This window comes from Miscanthus floridulus, chromosome 14 (assembly GCF_019320115.1).
Source record: "Miscanthus floridulus cultivar M001 chromosome 14, ASM1932011v1, whole genome shotgun sequence".
NCBI classification, from domain to species: Eukaryota; Viridiplantae; Streptophyta; class Magnoliopsida; order Poales; family Poaceae; genus Miscanthus; species Miscanthus floridulus.
In genome coordinates this window covers 52634152-52657523 of record NC_089593.1, presented here as the reverse complement: position 1 = coordinate 52657523, position 23372 = coordinate 52634152, and the positions used below count along the sequence as shown (strand labels likewise).

Sequence of the window (23372 nt, the reverse complement as noted above, 5' to 3'; positions counted from 1 at the left end):
CAGACAAAGTCGACGTGAAGGGAGAATAGAACATTTGAGGGTAATTGGATTGTTTGTTGTTCATTGCTTGCCCCTGGATGAGGACTAGTACACGGTTTATAGAGGCACTTGGCCTGCTAAAACAAACTCCTTAGATCCCTTAATTCTTGCCCTCTTTAATCCTATTAACTCCTGCCTTGATGATGATCCCTGGAATGGTGCTGTGCTGCTGGCGCCATTCATGCTGATCCCTGGAATGTTGCTGCTGCTGGCGCCATCTAGGGAGTAATGGCGGCCCCACATGACACTCTAGGTCGTGCATGGTCCATTTCTAAATGTTTGCCACTCATTATTCTCAAAAGGGTGATAGGCTTTCAAGTAGTTTTGCAAGCGATCCTGTCAACTTAAACATGAGATATTTCTCTGGCTCATGTTAAAAGGCAGCTAAACACTAGGGACCTCTCGAGGAGAACAAATATGGAGCTTCCAAGCTACAGCTATATTTCTTGTTCGGATGCTTGTGAAGAAACGGTGGAACACCTTTTTCTTGGGTGCTCATTTGCAAAAGAATGTTGGAATACCTTTTAAAGAATCTAGACCCGTACTTAGGTATTGGTAATTAATGACACCATGACCATTAGGGTTAATGTGCTGTTTCGCAGATTAGGTGGTGGGCTTATCACTACTATATACTGTCCCCTTAGAGCATCTGCAAGACTACCCTATTTCTCTCCCTAATACTTGGTTTTTAGCAAGATGAGGAAAAACTCCTCTCTAACAACTCCTAATCCATAATCCAAAAATTTAAGCACTTAGGAAATCCTTCCCCGTCGCGCGTAACTTTGCGCGTAGTCTCGGTTGCGCGGGTACTGCTTTCCCGTACGTATCGGTCGGTCAATCTAAAGTGGAAGGGTGTGAGAAAGAATAAGGAGTTAGAAAGGGTTCCTGATGCAAATGTATGAGAGAGAAGGAATATATAAATATGGTTAGGATAATTTAGAAATAGTATAGGATTCCTGATGTAAATTGTATTTTATATTTTAGAAGTGGATTATTGAAAACTCTGGGATATGTCCTTCTTTTTTCCTCCTAATACCTTTTTAGGAGTTGCAAAACTATATGTTTTTGGGAGGAAAAAATAGAATACTCTTGAAGATGCTCTTATATTGGATTTCATGGTGATGGTACAAGGGATATGTGTGAAGATTAAGGACAGTCTAGTTCTAAGTGTTAGTTGACTTTGAGAGATATTTAGCAGAGCTACGAGCCTACATCCTTTGCCTTTTTTCTTTGGTCGTATATTAAGGGGGTCTTTGGTTGAAGAGTGGTATAGCTTGATCTAGTTTAAGCTTAGAGCGTAGGTATTGTGCACACTTGTCAAATTTAGCGCTACTTAGGTCAAATGAAGCCCTTGGATGCAAAGATTCAAAGCTGAGACTTGGAAGAATTTGATCTGGACATCGCAAACTTAAATTTTGTAGATTGGATGCCTCCACCAGACTAACTGACAGGAGAACAATATTTTGGTTCACCAATACGAAGGGACCACCACTGGATGCTATCACTAGAGAGATGAACTTGGTCTATGTTGATAACTTGAGTTAGTGAGGATGAACTCATCGACATTGAAGTGGTCGTTGGATTATATATATCACTAGAAAAAAAATGTATGCTCTCTGTCTGAGTTGGGTCTACAGTGTTGAGGGTCACTGGACACTCTAGTGGTCACTAGATGTTAATCACCACACAAAGAAAGGTTGCTCTCTCTCTTCGAGTTAGTTCTGAGGTTCAATGGACATCAAAAGAGGAGAAAGGGGTGACGGGTGGGCTCCATGCATCGACAAGTAAAGGGTGGGAGGTGGCACAGTGGCAATGGCATTTTGGCCCATACGAAACTACAGTGGTTCACATATGGTCTCAAGTAGCCGTGGGTGCAAAAATAACATATTTCATGTTCTAGATGAATTATAACGACACAACTCTATTAAAGAGGAAATAGTGTCACACCTTAGAAATGTAGAATTTATAATGATATGGCTCTAATTAATTCTAGAAAAAAAACTAACCGCTAACCGTCAGACATGTTGTAGAGACGACGTGACTTGGAGCGGGTGAATCCAGCACTGCCAAGGACGAAGACGAGGGACGTGCTGTAGAGACGACGTGACTTGGAGCGGGTGAATCCAGCACTGCCAAGGACGAAAACGAGGGCGGGCGAAGAGGACACAACTAGGGGCAAGGGCGAGGCTACACAACCAATTGCGGTGAGGAGAAGGGCGAGGGCACAGCCGCTCAGCTACACATGAGGCTGTCGAGGGTGTATAGAGGTCATTATTTGTTGTTCTTGCGTGGTGAAAAGAAAGACAGGGAAAGGGAGGATTAAGGAGTGAATTTGACTAGCTTATGACACTGGCAATAAAGGTGACTTAACATATCTATTATGATATTATTACCTTTTTCTATCACTTCAACCAAACAATAAAATAGAATCGCTTCATCCCTTCAACAAAACACATGGAACCATCCCATCCTAAAAATAGAGATGGATTGATCTCATCCTACCTAGCTCACCAACCAAACAAACCTTGAGAATGTGATTGGTTGTTGGCTGGACTCAGGCTTGGCTAAGCTCCTGAGCTAGGCTGGTGGGAGCAAGCCTTGCACAACGCAAACAATTGTGTTTGTATTGCATGGTTGGATTGAGCCAGGTTGTGAGCTGAGTTGTATCATGTTTGATTAGCTGGGCAAGGGGCAGGGGCGAAGCTATAGCTCGCCGTTGGGGTCCGCCGACCCCGATAAATTTCTGAAACTTTAATAGAACATTATTATATACAGTGCTGATTAGTTTCTAATAGCCACACCATCTTTAGAGAAGACACCGATGGTTATCTAGCCTAGATTCGCCCCTGGCAAGGGGCAAGTGGTAGCCATGGATTGCCCCAACGTACTGTTGCCTACACCCAAACACCTACATGTCAACAGGCTTTAATTTTTATTTCCTAGCCAAGTTTGGTCAATCTTTTTTACGCTATCGGATAGGCTCAGCACATCATGCAACCGATCAGTGCATTTTACACATTAAGTTGTATGAACGAGTTTAGATTGAAGCCTGCGAATTATTGTATAGCCAGACAAACAATTCTGACCTAGATATCTAAAATATGCTTGGAAGCTAAACTATGGCAGTTTTTTTCTTAAAAAATATCACTCAAAGAAAAGTTTTTTTTTAAATATACCCGTGCAAATTTAAAGCCTCAAACCAACAAGTCACAAGTCACACCTTTATGAGGCTGTCCGCATCGGTCGATGACAAACCGGTTCCACAGCCAAATTCCACTCGGGTCCACGTCCCACCTGGCACCCACACAGCCGTTCCAACTTCCTTCCAAATTCCAACTGAGTTCTTCAGCCCAGTCCACCAACGGCCAACACAACACTGAGGACAAAGCGAGAAAAAAAAAAAGAGGAAAAGGGACTGGAGAGCAAAACCCTAGCACAGCCGCATCCATGGCGATGTCCATCTCCGGCGGCTGCATCGGCGGCGACTCCTGCACGGTCCTGACGCCGTCCGCGTCCTCGCTCCGCCCGCCGCTCCGTCGTGCCGCTGGCCCCAAGGTCTGGACTCTTGCTCCCCGTCCCCTAAACCCTAGCATTTAATTAGTTTAATCCTGCCTGTTAGAGGTGGAATCTGCACGAGTGTGCGGCTTTCGATTGGCTGGGGAGGCCCAAATCTCTGCCGGGAGATGCTCCGGCAGGCTGCTGGAAGTCCGCGGTGCGGTTGTTACTGGTTGGGGTTTGTGCGTGCCTCTGATGGGTGGGTGAAGCTGCCTCGTGTCAGTCCGATGAATGTGCGAAGTGCATTTTTGTGTTCATTGGTGGGCTAAAGTGTTAAGTGCCTGTTAGCAACCTGGAGATCCAGGGGCTAAAGTTTAGTAAGTGTCACATCGGACATTTGGATGCTAACTAGGAGGACTAAACGTGAGCTAATTATAAAATTAATTGCATAGGAGTAGACTAATTCACGAGACGAATCTATTAAGCCTAATTAATCCATGATTAGCACACGTTTACTGTAGCACCACTTTGTCAAATCATGGACTAATTAGGCTTAAACAATTCGTCTCGCAAATTAGCCTCCATCTGTGTAATTTGTTTTTTAATTAGTCTATTTAATACTCCTAATTAGCATCTAAACATCCGATGTGACGGGACTAAAGTTTGATAAATCATGTGAATTGCGTCGGGAAGCATGTGTGTTCTGCAGTGGAGCTGAGTAAACGCTAGCAGAGGGGAGAAGCCCTTTTTTGTAATAGAATGGTGAAGCCTCCTAAATGTGGCTTCACCAGCTTCTTGTCTTCTTAGGTCAAGTCGTTTGCAAAGAAACCCCATCAAACAGGGCCTAAGGATTAGCTATACTTTTAGATCTGCATTTTCCCTAGATTTGGCATTTTATTATTTTGCTTGCCCCAACATTAAAGGGCGTACCCAGTGCTGAGAGCTCTCTTGGGACAAAATGTTTTGCTGCTTTTGTATCCCTTTGTTGTTTCCACTCGTATTCTAGCTTGTAGTGATGTACATTCTTGGATTCTAAATATCTGGGTACATAATGTAAGCATTAGGATATAGAAAACAGGTGTCATGTACCCATTTGTTGAGAACTTGAGTTTACCTCAAATTTACTCTTCTCGAATTACTGATTGTTTCTTTGTGCATATTGTCCTACCATGAATAAGTGCCCTGTATTTGATTTTATGGTGAAAGGATTTTCTCTTCATATTTTAATGTGTTGGCTTATATGTACAGCTTTTGTATCCCATTTGATGGTGCTCTGCCCGAACTCAAAGTCAACCACTTTGTCTCCTCTCTTATTGGTCTTCTCCATTGCAATCAGTTTATTTGCTGTGTATGCTAATTGCTAATGTATTTGGAAAATTAGAGTTTACTCCAACAAAGTACCTGTAATTTTAAATTGGCAGTGGTTTGATTCCTCTATTTCACATGGGTTACCTAAGCTTGTGAAGTCTGTGTGTTTGTTAGTAGTGTTAGCAGTATCAGCCTTGCTTAACAATACCAGACTGTCTGATCTCCATGTCTAGGTTTGCTTGGTATCTGGCATTTTTCTGGGTTGTTCTTTTTTTCCTTTGCTTTTTACCATCTCCATCTCCTACAGTATGGGGTTTTCTTTTCATACCTTGCAAATATTAGTATTACTGACACTACCCAACCAGCTGATTCTTTCTTTTCTTTCATTGACATGTGTTTCATTGTACAGTAGTACCTGGTAGAGATCTTGAGGGTATGAGTTTGATCGGAGAGGTAGTTAGAAATGAGGAAAGTCTGTATTTACAATGTTGTGTATCGTGTTTGTTTCAATTTCTTTGATATAAACCTCAAGCTAAGCATCATTTGTTTTCAGTGCTGAAATGAGAAATTGCAGCATGAGAGTAAGCTGGCCTTGTCATTAAGAGTTAAGAGAACATCTGAGGCTATCTTTGTGCATATATGATGCGTTCACTCGATCAAGTGTGGTTTGTTTCCACCCTGTAGTTATGCTATCATTGCTCTATTAGGTTAGGTCTTTGTGTTCATTTTTCATATATGCATATTTCTTCACTGTATCATTGTTACAAAAGGCCTGAATGTATGCTTACTTATGCAATGAACTGTTGTGTGTATTTAAACAACTTAAGCTAGTGTACTGTTGTGTTACTCATTGAACTGTCACTGGATACAGCTTTGATGTTATCATGTAAATGCTTGCAAGTTTATGGTGAGTTTAGGATTGGCAGTTGGATCTTACTGAAATTGCACTAGTTTTTGTACCATGATGTGCTCTTAATGAATATACTGGGATTCTTACCATTTTAGTTATGTCATGCTGCAGGGTCATTTTTGTACTTTTCCTCATGGAGCATCTAGCAATCACATGCTTACAAACAACCAGCTATGCGTTGAGCATCAAAGATGTTTGCAGAGCTCCACCCAGACCTATGCTCTTTCTAGGAAGGATTTTTCTCCTATAACTCAAGATGTGGAAGGCTTCCTTCACAATGTTGTTAACATGGGATTTCTTGACCGTCTGAAATTAGCATGGAAGATAATGTTTCCTGCACCAACCATAAAGGAGAGCTCCAATGCGAACATCGCAAAACAGAGGCTTAAGATGATCCTGTTCTCCGATAGGTGTGAAGTCAGTGATGAAGCAAAGAAAAAGATTGTGGAGCACGTCATTGAGGCATTGTCTGAGTTTGTTGAGATAGAATCAAGGGATAACGTCCAAGTGGATATCTTGACTAATGCTGGCCTTGGCACCGTGTACTCTGTGACAGTTCCCGTGCGCCGTGTGAAGCCAGAGTACCAGGAATCTGAAGAGCAGTACAGAGGGAAAATCGTCGGCGTCGACTTCAAGGACACCGGAGAATCATCAGGGAACGTTGATGTCACCTTTGACTTCTTTGTACCCAACGAGAACTACTAATTCCTTGTGCTTCTGTCAGAGTGTGGTCTGAAATGTTTCATTTGTTCATTGCGTTTGTGAACCCTCTACATAGAAAGCTAGAATGTTTTGTTCTTTAGAGTGATGTAAATATGTAGGATCCCTGTTCGCTCCACATTTCCTGTAATTTGGTTCTGGAATTTTGTCGGAGACCTGCAGTGGCAGGTTCTTTGCAAAACTAAAATTATGTTTTCGTTGTTGAGAAAATAACGTCCAGTACCTGTCTTCACCAACTGTATATGCCATTTTCAGGGCTGCTGTTTGTCCTATTTGTTTAGGTTCCATAATCCATGCTCTACCTGATCCTGGCATTAATTGATATCCAATTATTGGGGAATACAATGCTGTTGAAATTCCTAGTAATAAAGGATGGCATATTGGCATGAGCTTCGGGATACACAGGTCAGGTGCTACTGCCGCAAAGCTAAAGATGTAGGGCTGCTCATCTTCCAGATTCTGTTTGTTTACAAGCAGTAGCAGCGCAGACTGTTGAGTGGAATTATCAAATATCGTTAGCATATCACTTGATCAGACAAGACTTCAAATTGAGCATTCAAATTCAACCTACTTACAGGCAAAAAGAACAGCTATCTGAAGAAACATGCATTTGATGAATCCTCGCTGATACATTTCAAAACAGTTTACAAGACTTCGATTCTAGAATTTTGCCTCGCTGATACATTTCAAAACAATTTACAAGACTTCGATTCTGGAAATTTTGATGTGGATCTGTGGCGGCAGGTTCTTTGAAGACTATTCTTGCTTCCATTCATTAGGAAATAGAACATACAATTTTCGGGGCTGCTGTTTTCCAAAACCGTCCAGGACTCCAGGTTCCGTACTGAACTGTTGAAATGCTGTGGAATGCATGAGTTTCTGAACGCTCAGGTAGAGTACTAGGGCAAAGCGAAGTTCTCCTTACGCGTTCAAGCAGCTGGGTGACAATAGCTCAGCAAAATTGTCAAAAATCGTTTACAGAGCACTTGATAAGACATGACTGATTTGGGCATTCGACAACAACAACAACAACAAAGCCTTTAAGTCCCAAACAAGTTGGGGAGCATATTCGAATGACGACGATATGAGAGAAAAAAAAAAACACAATGGTTTTTCACAGATCATTACTGTTACATCTGAAAATAATGTAAAGCTCAGGACCTTCAGATGTTCAGTCTTCCTGCCAGAAGCTTGGCAGGCACTATCCAGCCTAGTTTGACTTAGAGACTACTTCTGTTTACTTGTTGAACATGGTATATAGCACGAAAATACAGAGGATGATTACAAGGAGACTGCAACCTCACAGTTTGGCGCAAATAGACTGTGGCCTGTTAGACAGACCACACATGCACCAGCCCTTTACTGTTGCCGGTATAGATTTCGTTCCTCTCCTCGTTGTACAACAGCGCCGTGACATCCTCCATCGCTTCTGAAACGGTGCTCTGGACCAAGGACCGCTTGCTGTCACTGTTACTGTTTCCGCGAGGGACGACGCTGAGGTTGTTGGCAGACAACTTAGCAATGCACTTGCCCGTCATGATCTCTCTCGCGTTGATGGATCCAAATGGAGTAACTGCAGATGACACTTGTGTCAGGATAATAATCTCCCACATGTTTCAATAAATTAAACCCAAAGGAGAAATTCTATTGTATGCTCCAAAATCATGATTAATTGAATGATGCAAATAATTTTTCAAGGAAATGATCATGGTTTGTGTACTCAGCGATGGAGCCAGCAGTGGGGCTGGGGGGCCCCCTACCGATCCTGGGCACGTGGAGCCCCCCTAAGCCCTCCTTTAAATTTTTATGCATATATGTATTAGGTAGGAGGGGCTAAGATTAAGAGAATATAAAAAAAACCTCTATTCTTTTGTTCAGCCCCTCCGAAATTTTTTTCTGGCTTCGTCCCTGTGTGTACTTCACCTGTACCATCCTCAGCAACTGCCTCTGATTTGCAGTATGAGATAATAAGATCCTGGTCACTAGTGATGTAAACATCGTTGGTGCTACAATTATGATGCCAAAGCAAATGGTCTTCAAATGAAGTCAAGCTCTCCCCGCAAGTTCCATACAGCGACCGTTCTGTTTCGGAATGTCAAGAAGAGATTGTTCTCATATAGGAAAATGAAAGCTGAAGGGGTCATAAACTTGGTGGCACTAACTTCAATTAGCTCAGAACTCCACACCTTCATCACAACACAGAGATCATAAAAGCATTAAGCTCGAGGGAAGTAAAAGGGCTACTCTAGGGGGGGGGGGGGGGGGGGGGCGCAATATCTCATGGGCCATACATCAATTATCTGAATGTTCTCGCCCTCTTGCTTGACAAGGAGCTTCTCATTGAACTGCTCAATAAAACTAATTTTCTTGTTGGGGTGCAACCAGAGCTTAGATTTCAGTGGCTTCCCATCTTCAATTGATAATATCTTCAATGGAACATGACTCATGGCTCTATCATATATCAAGAGAATGATTCCTTTAAGATAGATAAATCCGAGGGAAAGAATGCAAACCTCATCTTTATATCCTGGATGTTTTCATCCGGTATTGAGTATAGAAAGGAATAGTTCTTCAAGTCAAAGACCTTATAGATACTGCAGATAAAAGGACGACTGGTAGATTGAAAAATATTGTTGTGAAAAATACCATTTAGTGCAACAAACTGTTTAAGGCATACCCATCAGTTGCTGAACATGTGAATACTTTGCCATTTACATCATCGAACTCCACATTTCCAGGCCACTTAAGGCTTTCTGATTCAAATAGAGGAAGTCCGGCATCTAACTGATTTCTTCTTATATACCTTAAAGAAGATGAGCCCGTGGACATTGGTAAGTTGCATTGCATGGTTCAAGAACAAATCAATTCAACAGGCGCTTGAATATTTCATATATAGGACTGAGAAGAAAAACAGTAAATTACACAAAAAACATAACATTCAGTGGGTGCTTCTTGAACAATCACATAGAGCGTCAGTGCGTCACACTGAAATTTTAATAGAAATATATGTGGAGCATATGTGCTTACTCAATCGGTGTTGTTCGACACTTCAATGTGCTGTAACTGTCACATGCATAAACTGACACAGTAATGAGCGAATCGTTGCTCTTGTTGTAGAAAAGGCTCCGGAGCACTTCATCTGGGCTTATGTTCAAGAAGGCTATGCGCTTGCTTGTTACTGCAGACAGAAAACAAAACACAAAGGCAGAGGACAGGTGACAACCATGTTAGAGGACAGATGACAACCGTAATATTTTTATCAGATTGTATCATGGACAAAGCCTCATCTTGATTAAGCAATGGCAAATATAAATATCCTTTGCTGCAACAATCTCAACAATTTTGGATCTCTTTTTAAGGTAAGGTAGTTCCACAAATAGGTCAGTGTTGTCATCATACATATCAAGCTCATCCTGCACCAAACGGAGAAATATAATGTTAGTGCTAAATAAATACTCCAAATGGTTCGTGGCTAGAGGAAACAACTAATTAATCTGCCTTTTTTTATTCAGCTCAGAAGAACACGTACGACCTCAGTAGTTGATTCTTCCTAAATTCGTACATGAGGAAAGGATGTTGTACATTGCATGAGAACAAAACCTCTAGGAGATAATCCAAATCCAATAGATACATCAGCAACACGATACACATTTTGACTTTGTACTGAGCGCACAATTAAGCAAAATGCAAACGAGAACCAGGGCCCAGCATTGACAGCTGCAAGTCTCTCTGTCGAACGATTCAATAATCCTAAAGGCCCAATTTGTAATTGTAAGCTAGAATAAAATTCAGTTCCGTTTCCAAGATCGACGATGGACTAGGTAGCTAGCCATACTTGCCAAAAACCAAGAACTGAATTACTGAAAGGCTGAAACAACAGCATCGATCAGCGGAGGCGGGGCAGGTCGTCCGTTTACCTGGAGCTGCACTCAGCCATCGCCGGCGGCCGCGAGGAAGCAGTTGTGATGGATGTGCAAGGGAGATGGCCCTGCCGGCTGCCGCCCTATATATCTGAGTTTGTTGAGATCGAACCCGTGACAGTTGCCACCGGGATGTGTTCGGGCCTCGGGGTTGGTTTTTTTTTAATATATAACGAAAATTCACGCTAAAAACTAGTAATAAAAAACCTAACCAGAACTCCTGTTACCTAAAACATGTTTATATATTTTAGAGATCCAAACAATTACGAAGACTACTGATGCAAATGCAGTGGAGGCAAAGCCAGAAACCCGCTTTGGATAAATGGGCTTATATATGGGGGTGGGGAAAAAAAATCTTCTTCGATAGCCCCTGAAAGAAACCCAAATAAAATACACCCTCATTATATGTCTAATAACACAAGGCCAGAGGCTCAAACAAACTGAAGCTTCGAACCCAAAGACAACTTGCATCTACCAGAGTGCACTTCTGCAGTGCTTTAGGCAGCGCTACCACCTTCTCTGGAAAAGGATCCCTACTCGCTCCACATTTTCATCAAGTTTTTTGCTTTAGAGCTGGCATCAATCTGTAGCGCCAGCTTCTTTGAATAAGCAAATTATGTTTTTTTTTTTTTTGTTTATGAGGAAATAGCATCAAGTTGCTGTCTAGCGTCCGCCATTTTCCAGGCATGTGGTGTGCTTACGTGAACCACGGCCACAGCAGCGCCCCGTTCATTTGAGCTTATCAGCCATAAGCGGCACACTTTTGAGTCATAGAACAGTATTTTTCTCTCGCAACAAATCAGCGTCAACAGCAAAAACCATCAACCGAACAGCATACACATATTGTTATTCGCAGCTGTTTGACGTTTCTGTTTATATATCCATATACTAAGATTACTTGATGCTAGTATTGTTCCTGGGAGCCAGAATGTGGTGGATTTCAGTCAGGTATAGTTAACGTGGATCATTCAAGGCTTCAAATACAATTATTCAGCAGCTTACAGACAAAGAACCACAACTAACTGAAATTGCAAGTTCTGACAACAATGCCCTCAACAGAACACAAGCATTTCGCAAATCCCTACTGTTACACATGAAACTAACAATAACACGAAGGTCAGGGCTCCAGATCTTCACTATCTTGCTGCCAGAAACTTGGTGGGGTGTATCCAGCAAAGTTAGATTTGGGGGTTAATTTCTATGTTACTTGAACAAGGTCGATGAACAAAAGATATTTACAAGAACACTTTGCATTCACAATTGCTCAAGGAAACACATTCTATTGCCAGATACAAAAGCTAGGTGGAGCCCCGAACCGGGGATTATACAGAATGCAGTCAAGCTAACCAAGTCAAATCAAAAGGGCGAAATGTATGCACATGTTACTATCTAGTTAGACCATACATGCACCAGTCCATGACTGTTGCCGGTGTAGATCTCGTTCCTGTCCTCGTCATAAAACAGTGCCGTGACGTCCTCCAGAGCTTCTGGAACGGTGCTCCAGAGCTTGTTGCGACCATTTCTGCGAGGGGCCGCACTTAGGGCAGGATCATTGGCAGTAATCTTGGCAATACACTTGCCAGTCATAATCTCGCTCATGTTGATGGATCCAACTGGAATAACTGCACACGGCACCAGTGTCAAGATTATTCCCTGCTGATAGTACAAATCAAAGGAAGATTTCTATAATCCAGTTCACATTTATGATCTGGTCATATTCATGATCTTGTAATGGTGCCTGACATCTATCAGCCTATATTCAATGTTGCAATCATCCAGCATGTTGACATCTGAGGCTAGTTGAAGAGGCCAGTATATAAAAAAGAAAAATCCCACGTGGGAAATCTAAATAAACAGTGCAAACTAAATACTGAGGAAATGGTCAGAGTTTGAGTACTGCACCTGTACCATCCTCAGCCACTGCTTCGGATTTGCAGTATGAGATAATAAGATCCTGATCGCTAGTGATGTAAATATTGTTGGTGCTACAATCATGATGCCAAAGCAAATGGTCTTCAAATGAAGTAACAAGCTCTCCTCGGAAGTTCCATACAGCAACTGTTCTGTTTCGGAATGTCAAGAAGAGATTGTTCTCATACAGAAAAATGAATGCTGAAGGGGTCATAAACTTGGAGACACCGACTTCAATTAGCTCAGAACTCCGCACCTTCAAAACACAGACCATAAAATCATTAGGCCTTCAAACAGTAAGGATTACAGTAAGAAAAATAAAATTCTGTCCATAAACTACACCATACATCAAGTATCTGGAAGTTTTCATCCTCTTGCTTGACAAGGAGCTTCTCATTGAACTGCTCAATGAAATCAATTTTCTTGTTGCGGTGCAACAAGTGCTTAAAGAATTTCAGTGGCTTTCCATCTTCAATTGATAATATCTTCAATGGAACATAACTTGGTGTTCTATCATATATCAAGAGCATGATTCCTGGACTGAAATTAAAAATAATAGCAAGTCAAAATTTGGACACCCTCCCCTTTACCTCTTTCTAAATTACAGGAAGACAGATATAAGCAAGGAAAAGAGCACAAACCTGATCTCTTTCTAAATTACAGGAAGACAGATATAAGCAAGGAAAAGAGCACAAACCTGATCTTTATCTCCTGCACGTTTTCATCTGGTATTGAATATAGGAAGGAGTAGTTCTTCAAGTCAAAGACCTTATATATACTGCAAATAAAAGGATGAGCATTACAACAATATTATTCTGATGAACACCATTTAGTGGATGAACCATTAGAATGCATACCCATCCTGCGCTGAATATGTGAGTACTTTTCCATTCACATCATCAAACTCAACAAATCCAGGCCATTTCAGAGACTCTGATTCAAAGAGGGGAAACCCAGCATCTAACTGATTCCTTCTAATATACCTGTAAGAACATTTAAATAAAAAATTATATATTAGTTGATGCCAAGAATTTTAGCGTTAAAAAGATTAATTACACTAAAAGGATACTTATTCATAGGGTGTTTCATGAAAAATTGCATCACAGAGAAATATAAGAGAAATTTCTGGAGCATGCTTTCTTACTCAATCGGGGTGGTTCTGCACTTCAATGTGCTGAAATTGTCAGATGCATAAACTGAAACAGTAATAAGGGAATCATTGTTCTTGTTGTAGAACAAGCTCCGAATCACTTCATCTGGGCTCAAATTCAAGAAGGCTATGCGCTTGTTCGTTACTGCAGACAAAAAGTACAAAGACAGGTCAGAAGACAGCATTTTTCTTACTCCCTTCATGCACAAAAGAATGCAACTACGGGATTTGTGCAAGTCAAACTAACTTAACTTTGACCAAGTTTATAGTGAATAGGATTAATATTTATGTCTACAACAAGGTTTATTACGAAAATATATTTCATAATCAATTTAATGGTACTTATTTTGTATCATAGATGTAGTACTTTTTCTATAACTTTGTTCAAACTTTATATCGTTTGACTCCTCGAAAAGAGAGAATTGCATTTGGTGGGCAGTGGGAGCATCAGATTGTGTAACACATAAATCTCATTTTGAGAACACCTACCTCGGTTAAAAGCAGCACAAAGTCCAGAATTAGCAAGGGCAAATATGATATCCTTTGCTGCAACAATCTCAATAATTTTGGATCTTCTTTTAAGAAACTGCAGCTTCACAAATAGGTGAGCATTGTCATCATATGTATCAAACTCCTCCTGCACAAACAATGGATTATGATGTCAATGCTAGATCTAATGAAATAGTTCATGGCAAAAGGAACAACTAATCCAACTTTTAACTAACTCAACACATGTCCGGGTTCAATAAATTCTACACACTGATAATAGTGCCACTGTTCCTAAATGCTGCACCCCACCAACATTTTTCACCCAAAAATCCAGCACAAACACAGTCAATTGAACTCTTCTAACAAGCCCACAATTGAACAAAGATATAAACATAAACCAGGAGTCAGCACTGAGGCACCTCAACCATCTGAAATCAGAAATGCCACTGTTTTCCCTTGGATTTGTGTGACAAGGATCACATGAATCATACCAATTATAAAACAGTACCAAGCAATGTTTTCAAGTTGTCCGATTAATCACGATTAGTCGGTCTGGTCGCTACCATGACCTCGATTAGAGACTTCGACTCGATTAGCTCGACTAGAAACCTGGTCGTCCGACTAGTCGACGACTAATCACGATTAGTCATCCGACCAGGGGGCTGCACGACCAGGCTGGGCACTGCCTTCTTTGGGCTTGCCTGACTGTGCTTCCAGGTGAGTAGTTGGGCTGCCAATTTGGCCCACTAGGGTCTGTAATATATATACAGGAGGCCAAGTCTCTAGGGTTCCCATCTCTCATTCTCTCCGGTGCATGACGGCTGCTGCTGCTCTGCTCTTTCTCTCTCCTCCTCTCCTGTGCGTGACGGCTGCTGCTGCTCTGGTCTTTCTCTCTTCTTTGCTCCTGTGCGTGACGGCTGCTGCTGCTTTGCTCTTTCTCTCTTCTCTGCTTCTCTTCCCCAGCCAGCACGCCTCTTGGTGAAGCTCTTCCCTGGCTCTACGCCTCTGCTCCCCCCTAGCTCATGAAGATGAGCTCTTCCTCCAATGATGGTTGGTGTGCCCACTGCCCAGACCAGACTCGACTGGTCGTCCTGGTCGACGACTAATCGCAACTAATCGTCTGGTCGGTCCCATGGCGACCAGAGTCAACTAGACGACTTGAAAACATTGGTACCAAGGAATATGAAAGATATATACAGGGAGTGGAGGATAACTAGCTCAACCAATTTATATACAACAAATTTACAGCCCATAGTATCTACAGAGTAGTTTTAAAGATCCAGTCCAAACCACTATACCAAGCCTCCAATTCAAATTAAGGGAGCATTAGGAAATATCAGACCCCAAGATCCAATCCTATTCGATTTGAATATCTACAATCTAAATAACAACTTGATCCAAACCCCTGAGAATTCAGGAAAGGCGTTTACAGAACATCAAACATGGCAAAAAAAATACAGACAATATATCATAGGTACGCAACACAAAATGGTAAGATGTACACACCTGAAAGGTTCAATGCAGGTCATTTCACATTCGCCATTTTACAAGCATTAGTTTAAATTACAGACACCAAAACCAAACAGCCTAAGAGCCCAATCCAAAAGCCCCAATTCTGAACAACAACGACAGCTATTCGATTCCAGCAGCTTACCGCCCCAAGCCCAGCAATGCTGCACACACAAGAAGAAAGAGCCTTGAAACTGAAAGGCATCGCATTTGCCTGAAAGACGGGCCCTTTCGCAAGAAAACAAACAACTGGGGGAATCCACAAAACGAAATGTTTCTCCTCTCCGGAACAAAATTTGCCGCCTAGCACAAACGGGACACGTAAGAAAGAACATTTCCCAGCCATAACCACCCGTCATTCCCGCCAATTTGACCCCACGCGCCACCGACACCAGCGCATAACCCTAGCTTGACCGCCGCCCTCACCGGACACACCAACACCCCCAACCCGGAGGGACAGCGAGCGCACGGACGCCCGCGGCGCCGCTACGTACCTGGAGTTGCATGTTGCGGAAGCGCTCGGGCACGGCGGCGGCGGGGCCTCCGCCGCGCGCGGCGAGCTGGCGGCCCCCGATCTCGCGGCGCTGCAGCTTGGCGGCGGAGTTGAGGACGGGGGCCTCCATCCGGCGCTTCCGCCCGCCGGGACCGGCCGCGCCCCCGGTGCCGTCGCCGTTGGCGCCACGCCGGCGCGCCGTGACGCGGAGGCGCACCCGCAGCTGCGACCGCTTCGGCCCGTCCATCCACCACCCGCCCGCCTCCTTCTCAACCTCCCGTGCTGGATCTGGGGAGGACCCGCCCAGAGGAGGCAGGCCGCGGTGGTGGTCGGGGGCTAGGGTTCGGGAAGGAGGTCGCCGGGTCGGGGTCGAGGAGGGGAGAGACGAGAGAGAGGGAGAGGATGGGGACGAAGGGAAAAGGTTCAGGTGGGTGTGGAGGGTGGGGGCGAGTTGGTGGGATCCACATGGCAGCCAGACACGGTGTTTAATGTTTTCTTTTTCCGTGGTCACTAGGAACGATTCAGGATTCAGGATTCAAACGAAAAACTATGGGTATGTTGAATCATGGCTAAAGTTTTTAGATTTAGTTTATTTAATAAAAAGACTTTTATTATACCTCTGGCTCTCTGTTCAGCATTGTTACTATGTGGGCTCTATAAAAAGAGGGTGCGGTGACTATGGCTTTAATCGGCATAACCATAGCATGAGAAACGTGGTAACAGAAAGAGGTCCATATGAGATGGGTGTGGTGGCACGGGATAGTCGGCGGCGGGGGAGCAAGGTGATTAGGTGTCACGTGGTTTTAGGAGTTATGCGAGCGGGTGATTGTGGAAGGAGATGAAAAACAAGAGATAAATTTATCTTTTGGTCATAGAAAACAAAAACTTTAGACCACTTCAACTTACTTTGTGGTCAAATAATCTAATGGGTTTTTGGGTGGCTGACAAATGTCTAAACACTATTTTAAACCACATGTTTGGAGCCTCAAGAGCTAAAGTTTAGTGAATAAACTTTAGATGAAGTGGTCTAAATAGGACCTTAATTTAAACATATCTAAGTTTTGTGAGATTTAGACCATAACATGTTGCACTCACCAAATTATATGTAGGACAAAAGGTTTATGGTCTCTGCCAATTGAAAAAACCATTAATCAGCCACTAATTTAATGTCTAAAGTTAAAAATTCAAAAAACACTATCCAACCACCAAACTAATGGCTAAAACTAATAAATTGCACATAAACATTACTTTAGTACTATAATGGTCCTGTGAGCTTTTTTTCTTCAGGCTCTGCCACTATGGTTAGTGTGGTCTAGGTAAGAAAAGGTGAGCCAAAGTCATACATAGAAACAGCAAAAGCGTTTAAATAGTTGAATAGTTCCAACATAGCAATAGCATAAAGCTGAAAATTGACTTATAGGCAAGTGAGGATTCAAGCTCACATGACTCTCCTACATGTGTGTAAGGATCATGTGCGCATGTGCATTTGTGTATGATTATGCATATTTTTGTGAGATGATGATAGCCCAATTCACTAGGACTAACATGTCTATTTAAGATGTGTTGGGCATGCTATAACAAATCTTAGGGAGAATAATTGGCGTGAAGATCAATGAAGAAATAGGACAAATGGATCAAAACAACACAAATTATGAGCACCGGACAACCATCAATGATGGAAATGAACATGTTAGACAAACAAAGATGGTGACCGTCTAACTGTAGTACGGTTGTTGATGATAGTTAACGTTCATCATATACCGTCAATATAACTTATATAAATGCATAAAAAGGATCACCAACATAGGTCAATGGGTCTAAACTAATTAATTCCACAAGTTTTGGTGAATCTATGTTTGCAAGAGAATTTATTCAGAAAACCGGTAAAGTGGACCCAATAATCAGATTTAATCGTGTTTATCCGCGACGAAAACAACTCTAGAGGACTCTAGAAGACCCCAGAAGACTCTCCACCGAAGATCGAGCTGAGAGGCTGACAAGGGGGCCGATCGACCCCACCTGCAGACCAACCAGCCTATGGGCCCCATATGTCAGCCCCTCCTTGCTATGTCAGTTCTCCACCGCCTTAGGGATTGCATCTACGCCGTTCTTTTAAGTCAGTTTGATCCGAGGGTCCAGAATTGACGCTACCCCCTATATATATAGCCTTGTACCCCTCTCCCTAGAGACATTCTAAAACCCTAATTTGTATCTCTCATTCAGATCAAGACACACCAGGAGGATTAGGTCTTGTGGGGGGTACGACCCTAGATACTCATGGCAGACCACATGGGTTGCGCCCCTAGGGGCGGCCCAGCCCACAAGATGAAGCCTTACAGGGCATGACGCTGCTTGGCATCTCCCGCAAGACACCGAGAAGATATCCTGAAGATACTACGAGATCCGTTAGGATACGTATCATCCCATGATTCCTGTAATATGTTATTACTTTCTGATTATCTCCTAGATCCAACCGACTTGTAACCCTACCCCTCGGACTATATAAGGTGGGCAGGGACCTCCTCCAAACTCACGCAATATCATACAATAGCCAATACAATCCAACATACCACAGGTGTAGGGTATTACATCATACTGACGGCCTGAACCTGTCTAACTCGTGTGTCTCTGTTGCCTTCTTGTTCTTGATTACACGCATCTCTACCGATCAATCTACCTTCGTGGGATACCCCTCGGAGGATTGCCGACGATATTCTGTCGATGGTTGGCGCGCCAGGTAGGGGTGTGCGTGCTGTTTCTATATCAAACAAGATGGTACATTCCATAGGCTCTTCGTCCCTCCCACAGCCTAGCCAGATCTTCACGGGCGGATCGATCTTGTGGATCATCAACGCTGACGGAGTCAGATAGCTCATCGAGCTAGTGCAGATCGATTCTACGCCGATCACCCCAACACCTACGACTATAGATCTGATCTCAAAACCGCCTCCAAGGTCATCTTCATCAATAATTCGCCACCTGCTCCTCCGCTATCAGAGGAGGCAAATCAACAACGATGATCTGATCGCATCCATTAATTAGGTCGGCTAGAAGCTCGTCGATTGCCTCTCCATCACGGAATCAGCTCTAACCACTCTTGTTTAGCATCGACCACCCTCCTGTCCAGATCTATTGGAGGTTGCTTAGGAAATTCTAGGGGTTACGACCCTACCCTTCGGTCTTACCAATGTCGCTGCCACTTATCAAGAGGCCCTACAGGGCAAATTTGCCGACCAGGTTGGAGATGTCCATCCTTTCACCAACCAGATCGCCGACCAGCTCCTGCCGGCTATCAACATGCTACATGTCGGTCGATGCCCTAGAGCATCCCTCCAAACCATCTTGGAAGAGAATCCAGACTCTAAGTCCTAGGGCTCTATAGAGACTGTCATCGAAACCACCACCGAACAACTTCCTTTCCCTCTTTTTTGTGGAGGCGCAATCTTCAACATCAGCGTCAACAGCCCCCTGTAGGAAGGGGAAACCGAGGAGGACCACGCCGCTCGCATCAACAAAAATGTCAACCATGCACAACGCTGAGCAAACGAGGCTGCCTTTGCGATGGCTAAGGCCTAGTTTGACTCGTAAGGAAGGCCACGCCAACTCCAACGCAACCTCAACGATGAGTTTGCCTGTGTTGATGGCCACGACGTCTACAAGACCCCAAGCGCCAACTTGGCCATGGCCCCCAATGAGCTCGCTTGGCTCCCATAGACACCTAAGGTCACTAAGGTCATCGCCATGCTTAAAGCGGCACACTGTCAGGTCAATGAGATCCGCTAGGATCAGAGACCTTCATACTCCATGAGCTCGATTCGCCGATCAACCGCGCCATGATCTGATCGCCGCCCAAGTCGTTTCACCGACTAGCACCACGACGATAGGCAACCCCTCTAAGGGGAGCTAGGGGCAACCGCATTGAATACCCTCACCAACATGACCAGGAGGTCGACCAAGACATCTGAGCGCACCTCAACAATCCCCGAGACGCACGACGACGTATCGATGAGTGTCGTTTCGGTCATCATGAAGAAGAAGTACGCCACCGTCAAGAGTACGAGCAAGAGTTTGGTCACCTGAACTCAGCTCTCGAGCCGCTCAACGCCGGCAACGCTGTAGATCACAGCGCCGACAATCCCGAAGGGCCCCTAGCATTCACGAGGGCACTTTGAACACTCTAGTGGCCTTGTGGTTTCAAAATCACTAGGGTTGAGCCCTATGAGGGATGGATGAACCCCACACAGTGGCTACAGGCTTACGCCACTGTTGTGCGCGTCGTCAGAGGAGATACTAGTGTCATGGCAAACTATCTTCCTGTCATGCTCACACCAACCACCATGAACTAGTTCACAAGCCTTACCCCAGACTCCATCGAATCCTGGGAAGAGTTGAAGAAGGTCTTCACCGACAACCACATGGCTACGTGTACTCGGCCAAGCACCAAGCATGATCTGAACCACATCTATCAGAAGCCGTCCGAGCTCCTCCATAGCTACATCAGACGCTTTTCCGAGATGAGGAATTCTATTACTAACATCATGGAATCTAAGGTCATCACCGCCTTCGTTCGAGGACTCCATCACCACGATCTCCGCTCCAAGTTCAACCGCAAGTTGCCCATAGGGATTGGCGAGATGATTACGGCCGCCAACCAGTATGCCGACACCGAAGAAGCCAAAGTGTGTTTCAACGAGGATGTGGGCACTCATCTCCCAACTCGCCACAGCAACGATCGCCTCGACAACAACCGTAGTCACCATCAGGACAGTGGTCGTGATCGGCCAGAAGGATCCAAGTCTAGTCAATATTGCCGCCGCCGACCAGACCATATTGTCGCTGCTGTTGATGAACCTCGTGCCAAGCGCAACTATGACGAGCAATACAAGAAGATCCTCAATGGACCATGCCCTCTACACAAGAACGCCAAGCATAAGATGAAGGACTGCCTCGGCTTGGCTAAGGAGTTCTAGGCTAAAAAGCCAAACGATGACAACAACGATGGAGCTGGAGGCTGCCGACCACCAGGGGGAAACAACAATGCCTTCTAGGATCACGACAAGGTGGTCGCCACCATCTTCGGGTGCCTCACCTCCGTCGAGAGCAGAAGAGAGCAGAAGCTCACTGCCTACTGGGTGCTCGCCATCAACGCGGAAGACGCCGTTGCTAACCCTAGCTATCGCCCCTGGTCCGAGGTCCCTATCACCTTCAGCAGGGCCGACCAGTGGGTAGACATCCCTTACATAGGGCATTTTCCCCTCGTCCTCGATGCAATCATCTAGAAAGTGCTTTTTCAAAAAAGTGCTCATCGACGGTGGGAGCGCTCTGAACCTCCTCTTCGCTAGAGCCCTAAAGGGGCTAGGCCTTAGGATAGGAGTTCTCACACCCTTTGACTCCTCCTTCTAGGGTGCGGTACCTAGCAAGGCATCCAAACCACTTGGAGAGATCACCCTACCAGTATAGTTCGGCACAGCTAGCAACTACCGCGTCGAACACATCAACTTCTACGTCGCCAACTTCAACACCGCCTACCATGCCATACTTGGTCGGCCAGCTCTAGCCAAGTTCATGGCTTACCACACTATGCCTATCTAGTATTGAAGATGCCTTCACCTGCAGGAGTCCTGGCCCTATGGGGCTAACCTCTCCATCGCCTACGCCTGCGAGACAGAGAGTCTCGCCCTTACTGAAGCCACCGACCTCTCCATCTAGATGGCTAGTGTGGTCACCGATGCCAAGACGATGCCCGCCGACGACCTAGAGATGCCATCGCTGGAGCCTCCTCGCACTTCCGCCAAGTCCAAGGAAACCAAGAGGTCGGCCTTAGCCTCGATGACCCCTCCAAGACCATGAAGATTAGGGCTCACCTCGACCCCAAATAGGAAAGCATGCTCGTCTCCTTCCTACTGCCAACGCCGATGTGTTTACTTGGAAACCTACAGACATGCTGGGGGTACCACGGGAGAAGATCGAGCACTCCTTGAATGTCTCGCCAACCGCCAAACCGATTAAGCAGAAACTTCGATGATTCACGCCAGACAAGGAGGCTATTAGGGTAGAAATAAAATGGCTCCTAGCTGCTGAATTCATAAAAGAAGTGTATCATCCTGAGTGGTTAGCAAACCCTATTCTTGTTCAAAAAAAGAATAAAGAATGGAGAATGTATGTTGATTACACTAATCTTAACAAACACTGCCCTAAAGACCCCTTCGGTTTACCTCGAATAGACGAGGTTGTAGACTCCACCGCCGGTTGTGAACTGCTCTCCTTCCTCAACTGTTACTCCGGCTATCATCAGATATCCCTGAAGGAAGACGACTGGATCAAGACGTCATTTATCACACCTTTCGGTGCGTACTGCTATACCACCATGTCCTTCGGACTCAAGAACGCCGGGGCAACCTACCAAAGGGCCATCTAGATGTGCCTCAATCAACAGATCGGCCGCAACATCGAAGCTTACATCGATGATGTGGTCGTCAAGTCCAAGACCGCCGATAATCTCATCGCCGACCTCGAAGAAACGTTCGCCAACCTGAAAAGGTACCAATGGAAGTTGAACCCTTCAAAGTGCATCTTTGGAGTTCCATCCAGAATACTCTTGGGCTACATCGTCAGCGCCTGTGGCATTGAACCCAACCCCGACAAGGTCTCCACCATAACCAACATGAAACGTCCGACCTGTGTAAAGAACATACAGAAGCTTATAGGTTGCATGGCTGCTCTAAGCCGCTTTATATCGCGCCTCAGTGAAAAGGGACTATCGTTCTTTAAACTCCTCAAGGCCTCTGAGTGCTTCTCCTGCTTGGAGGAGGAAAATACAGCTTTGGAGTAGCTCAAGTTGTTTCTAACGAAGCCTCTAATCATGACGGTGCCTTGACTAGATGAAACTCTACTGATCTACATCGCCACCACTTCTCACGTCATTAGCACAGCTATCGTCGTCGAGCGCGAGGAGGCTGGGCATGCCTATAAGGTGCAACATACGGTCTACTTCATCAGCGAGGTCCTTAACGAGCCCAACACTTGTTATCCTCAAGTTTAGAAATTGCTATATGCTATTCTGATCACATCACGCAAGCTCCGCCATTACTTCGAGTATTACAAGATCGCCGTGGTCACCGAGTTCCCTTTGGGGGACATTCTCCACAACAAAGAGGCCAATGGCTGCATCATCAAGTGGGTTGTCGAGCTCAATACTTACTCCATCGAATTTAGAAGTAGGCCTACCATCAAGTCACAGGCGCTTGTTGATTTCATCGCTGACTGGACTGAGATCCAAGAGCCCATTATCGCTACTTGCCCCGAGCATTGGGTGATGTACTTTGACGGTGCCCTCAACATCAATGGTGCTAGTGCTGGCATTCTGTTCATTACACCAACAAGGATAAGCTCTGATATGTTCTCCGAATACATTTGCCAGCCTCCAAC

At 44.4% G+C, this 23372-nt stretch overlaps 2 protein-coding genes and 1 pseudogene across 2 annotated transcripts; 1 reads left to right on the top strand and 2 right to left on the bottom strand.

Annotated features, from left to right (window-relative positions):
• The first annotated feature begins 3400 nt into the window (after positions 1-3400).
• LOC136505362 (cell division topological specificity factor homolog, chloroplastic-like) lies at positions 3401-6708 on the top strand. Its single transcript, XM_066500509.1, has 2 exons — positions 3401-3594; positions 5864-6708. The coding sequence occupies exons 1-2, from the start codon at positions 3487-3489 to the stop codon at positions 6455-6457; spliced, it is 702 nt and encodes a 233-aa protein (XP_066356606.1). The 5' UTR covers positions 3401-3486; the 3' UTR covers positions 6458-6708.
• A 924-nt stretch (positions 6709-7632) lies between these two features.
• LOC136503445 (uncharacterized) lies at positions 7633-9301 on the bottom strand (annotated as a pseudogene).
• Positions 9302-11626: 2325 nt separating this feature from the next.
• On the bottom strand, positions 11627-16377 carry LOC136504174 (uncharacterized). Its single transcript, XM_066499034.1, has 8 exons — positions 15946-16377; positions 13943-14090; positions 13448-13598; positions 13161-13286; positions 13001-13081; positions 12651-12843; positions 12295-12559; positions 11627-12014 (listed from the first exon to the last, which is right to left on the bottom strand). Exons 1-8 carry the CDS (start codon positions 16189-16191, stop codon positions 11782-11784), a joined length of 1443 nt encoding a protein of 480 aa, XP_066355131.1. The 5' UTR covers positions 16192-16377; the 3' UTR covers positions 11627-11781.
• Between the last annotated feature and the right edge of the window lie 6995 nt (positions 16378-23372).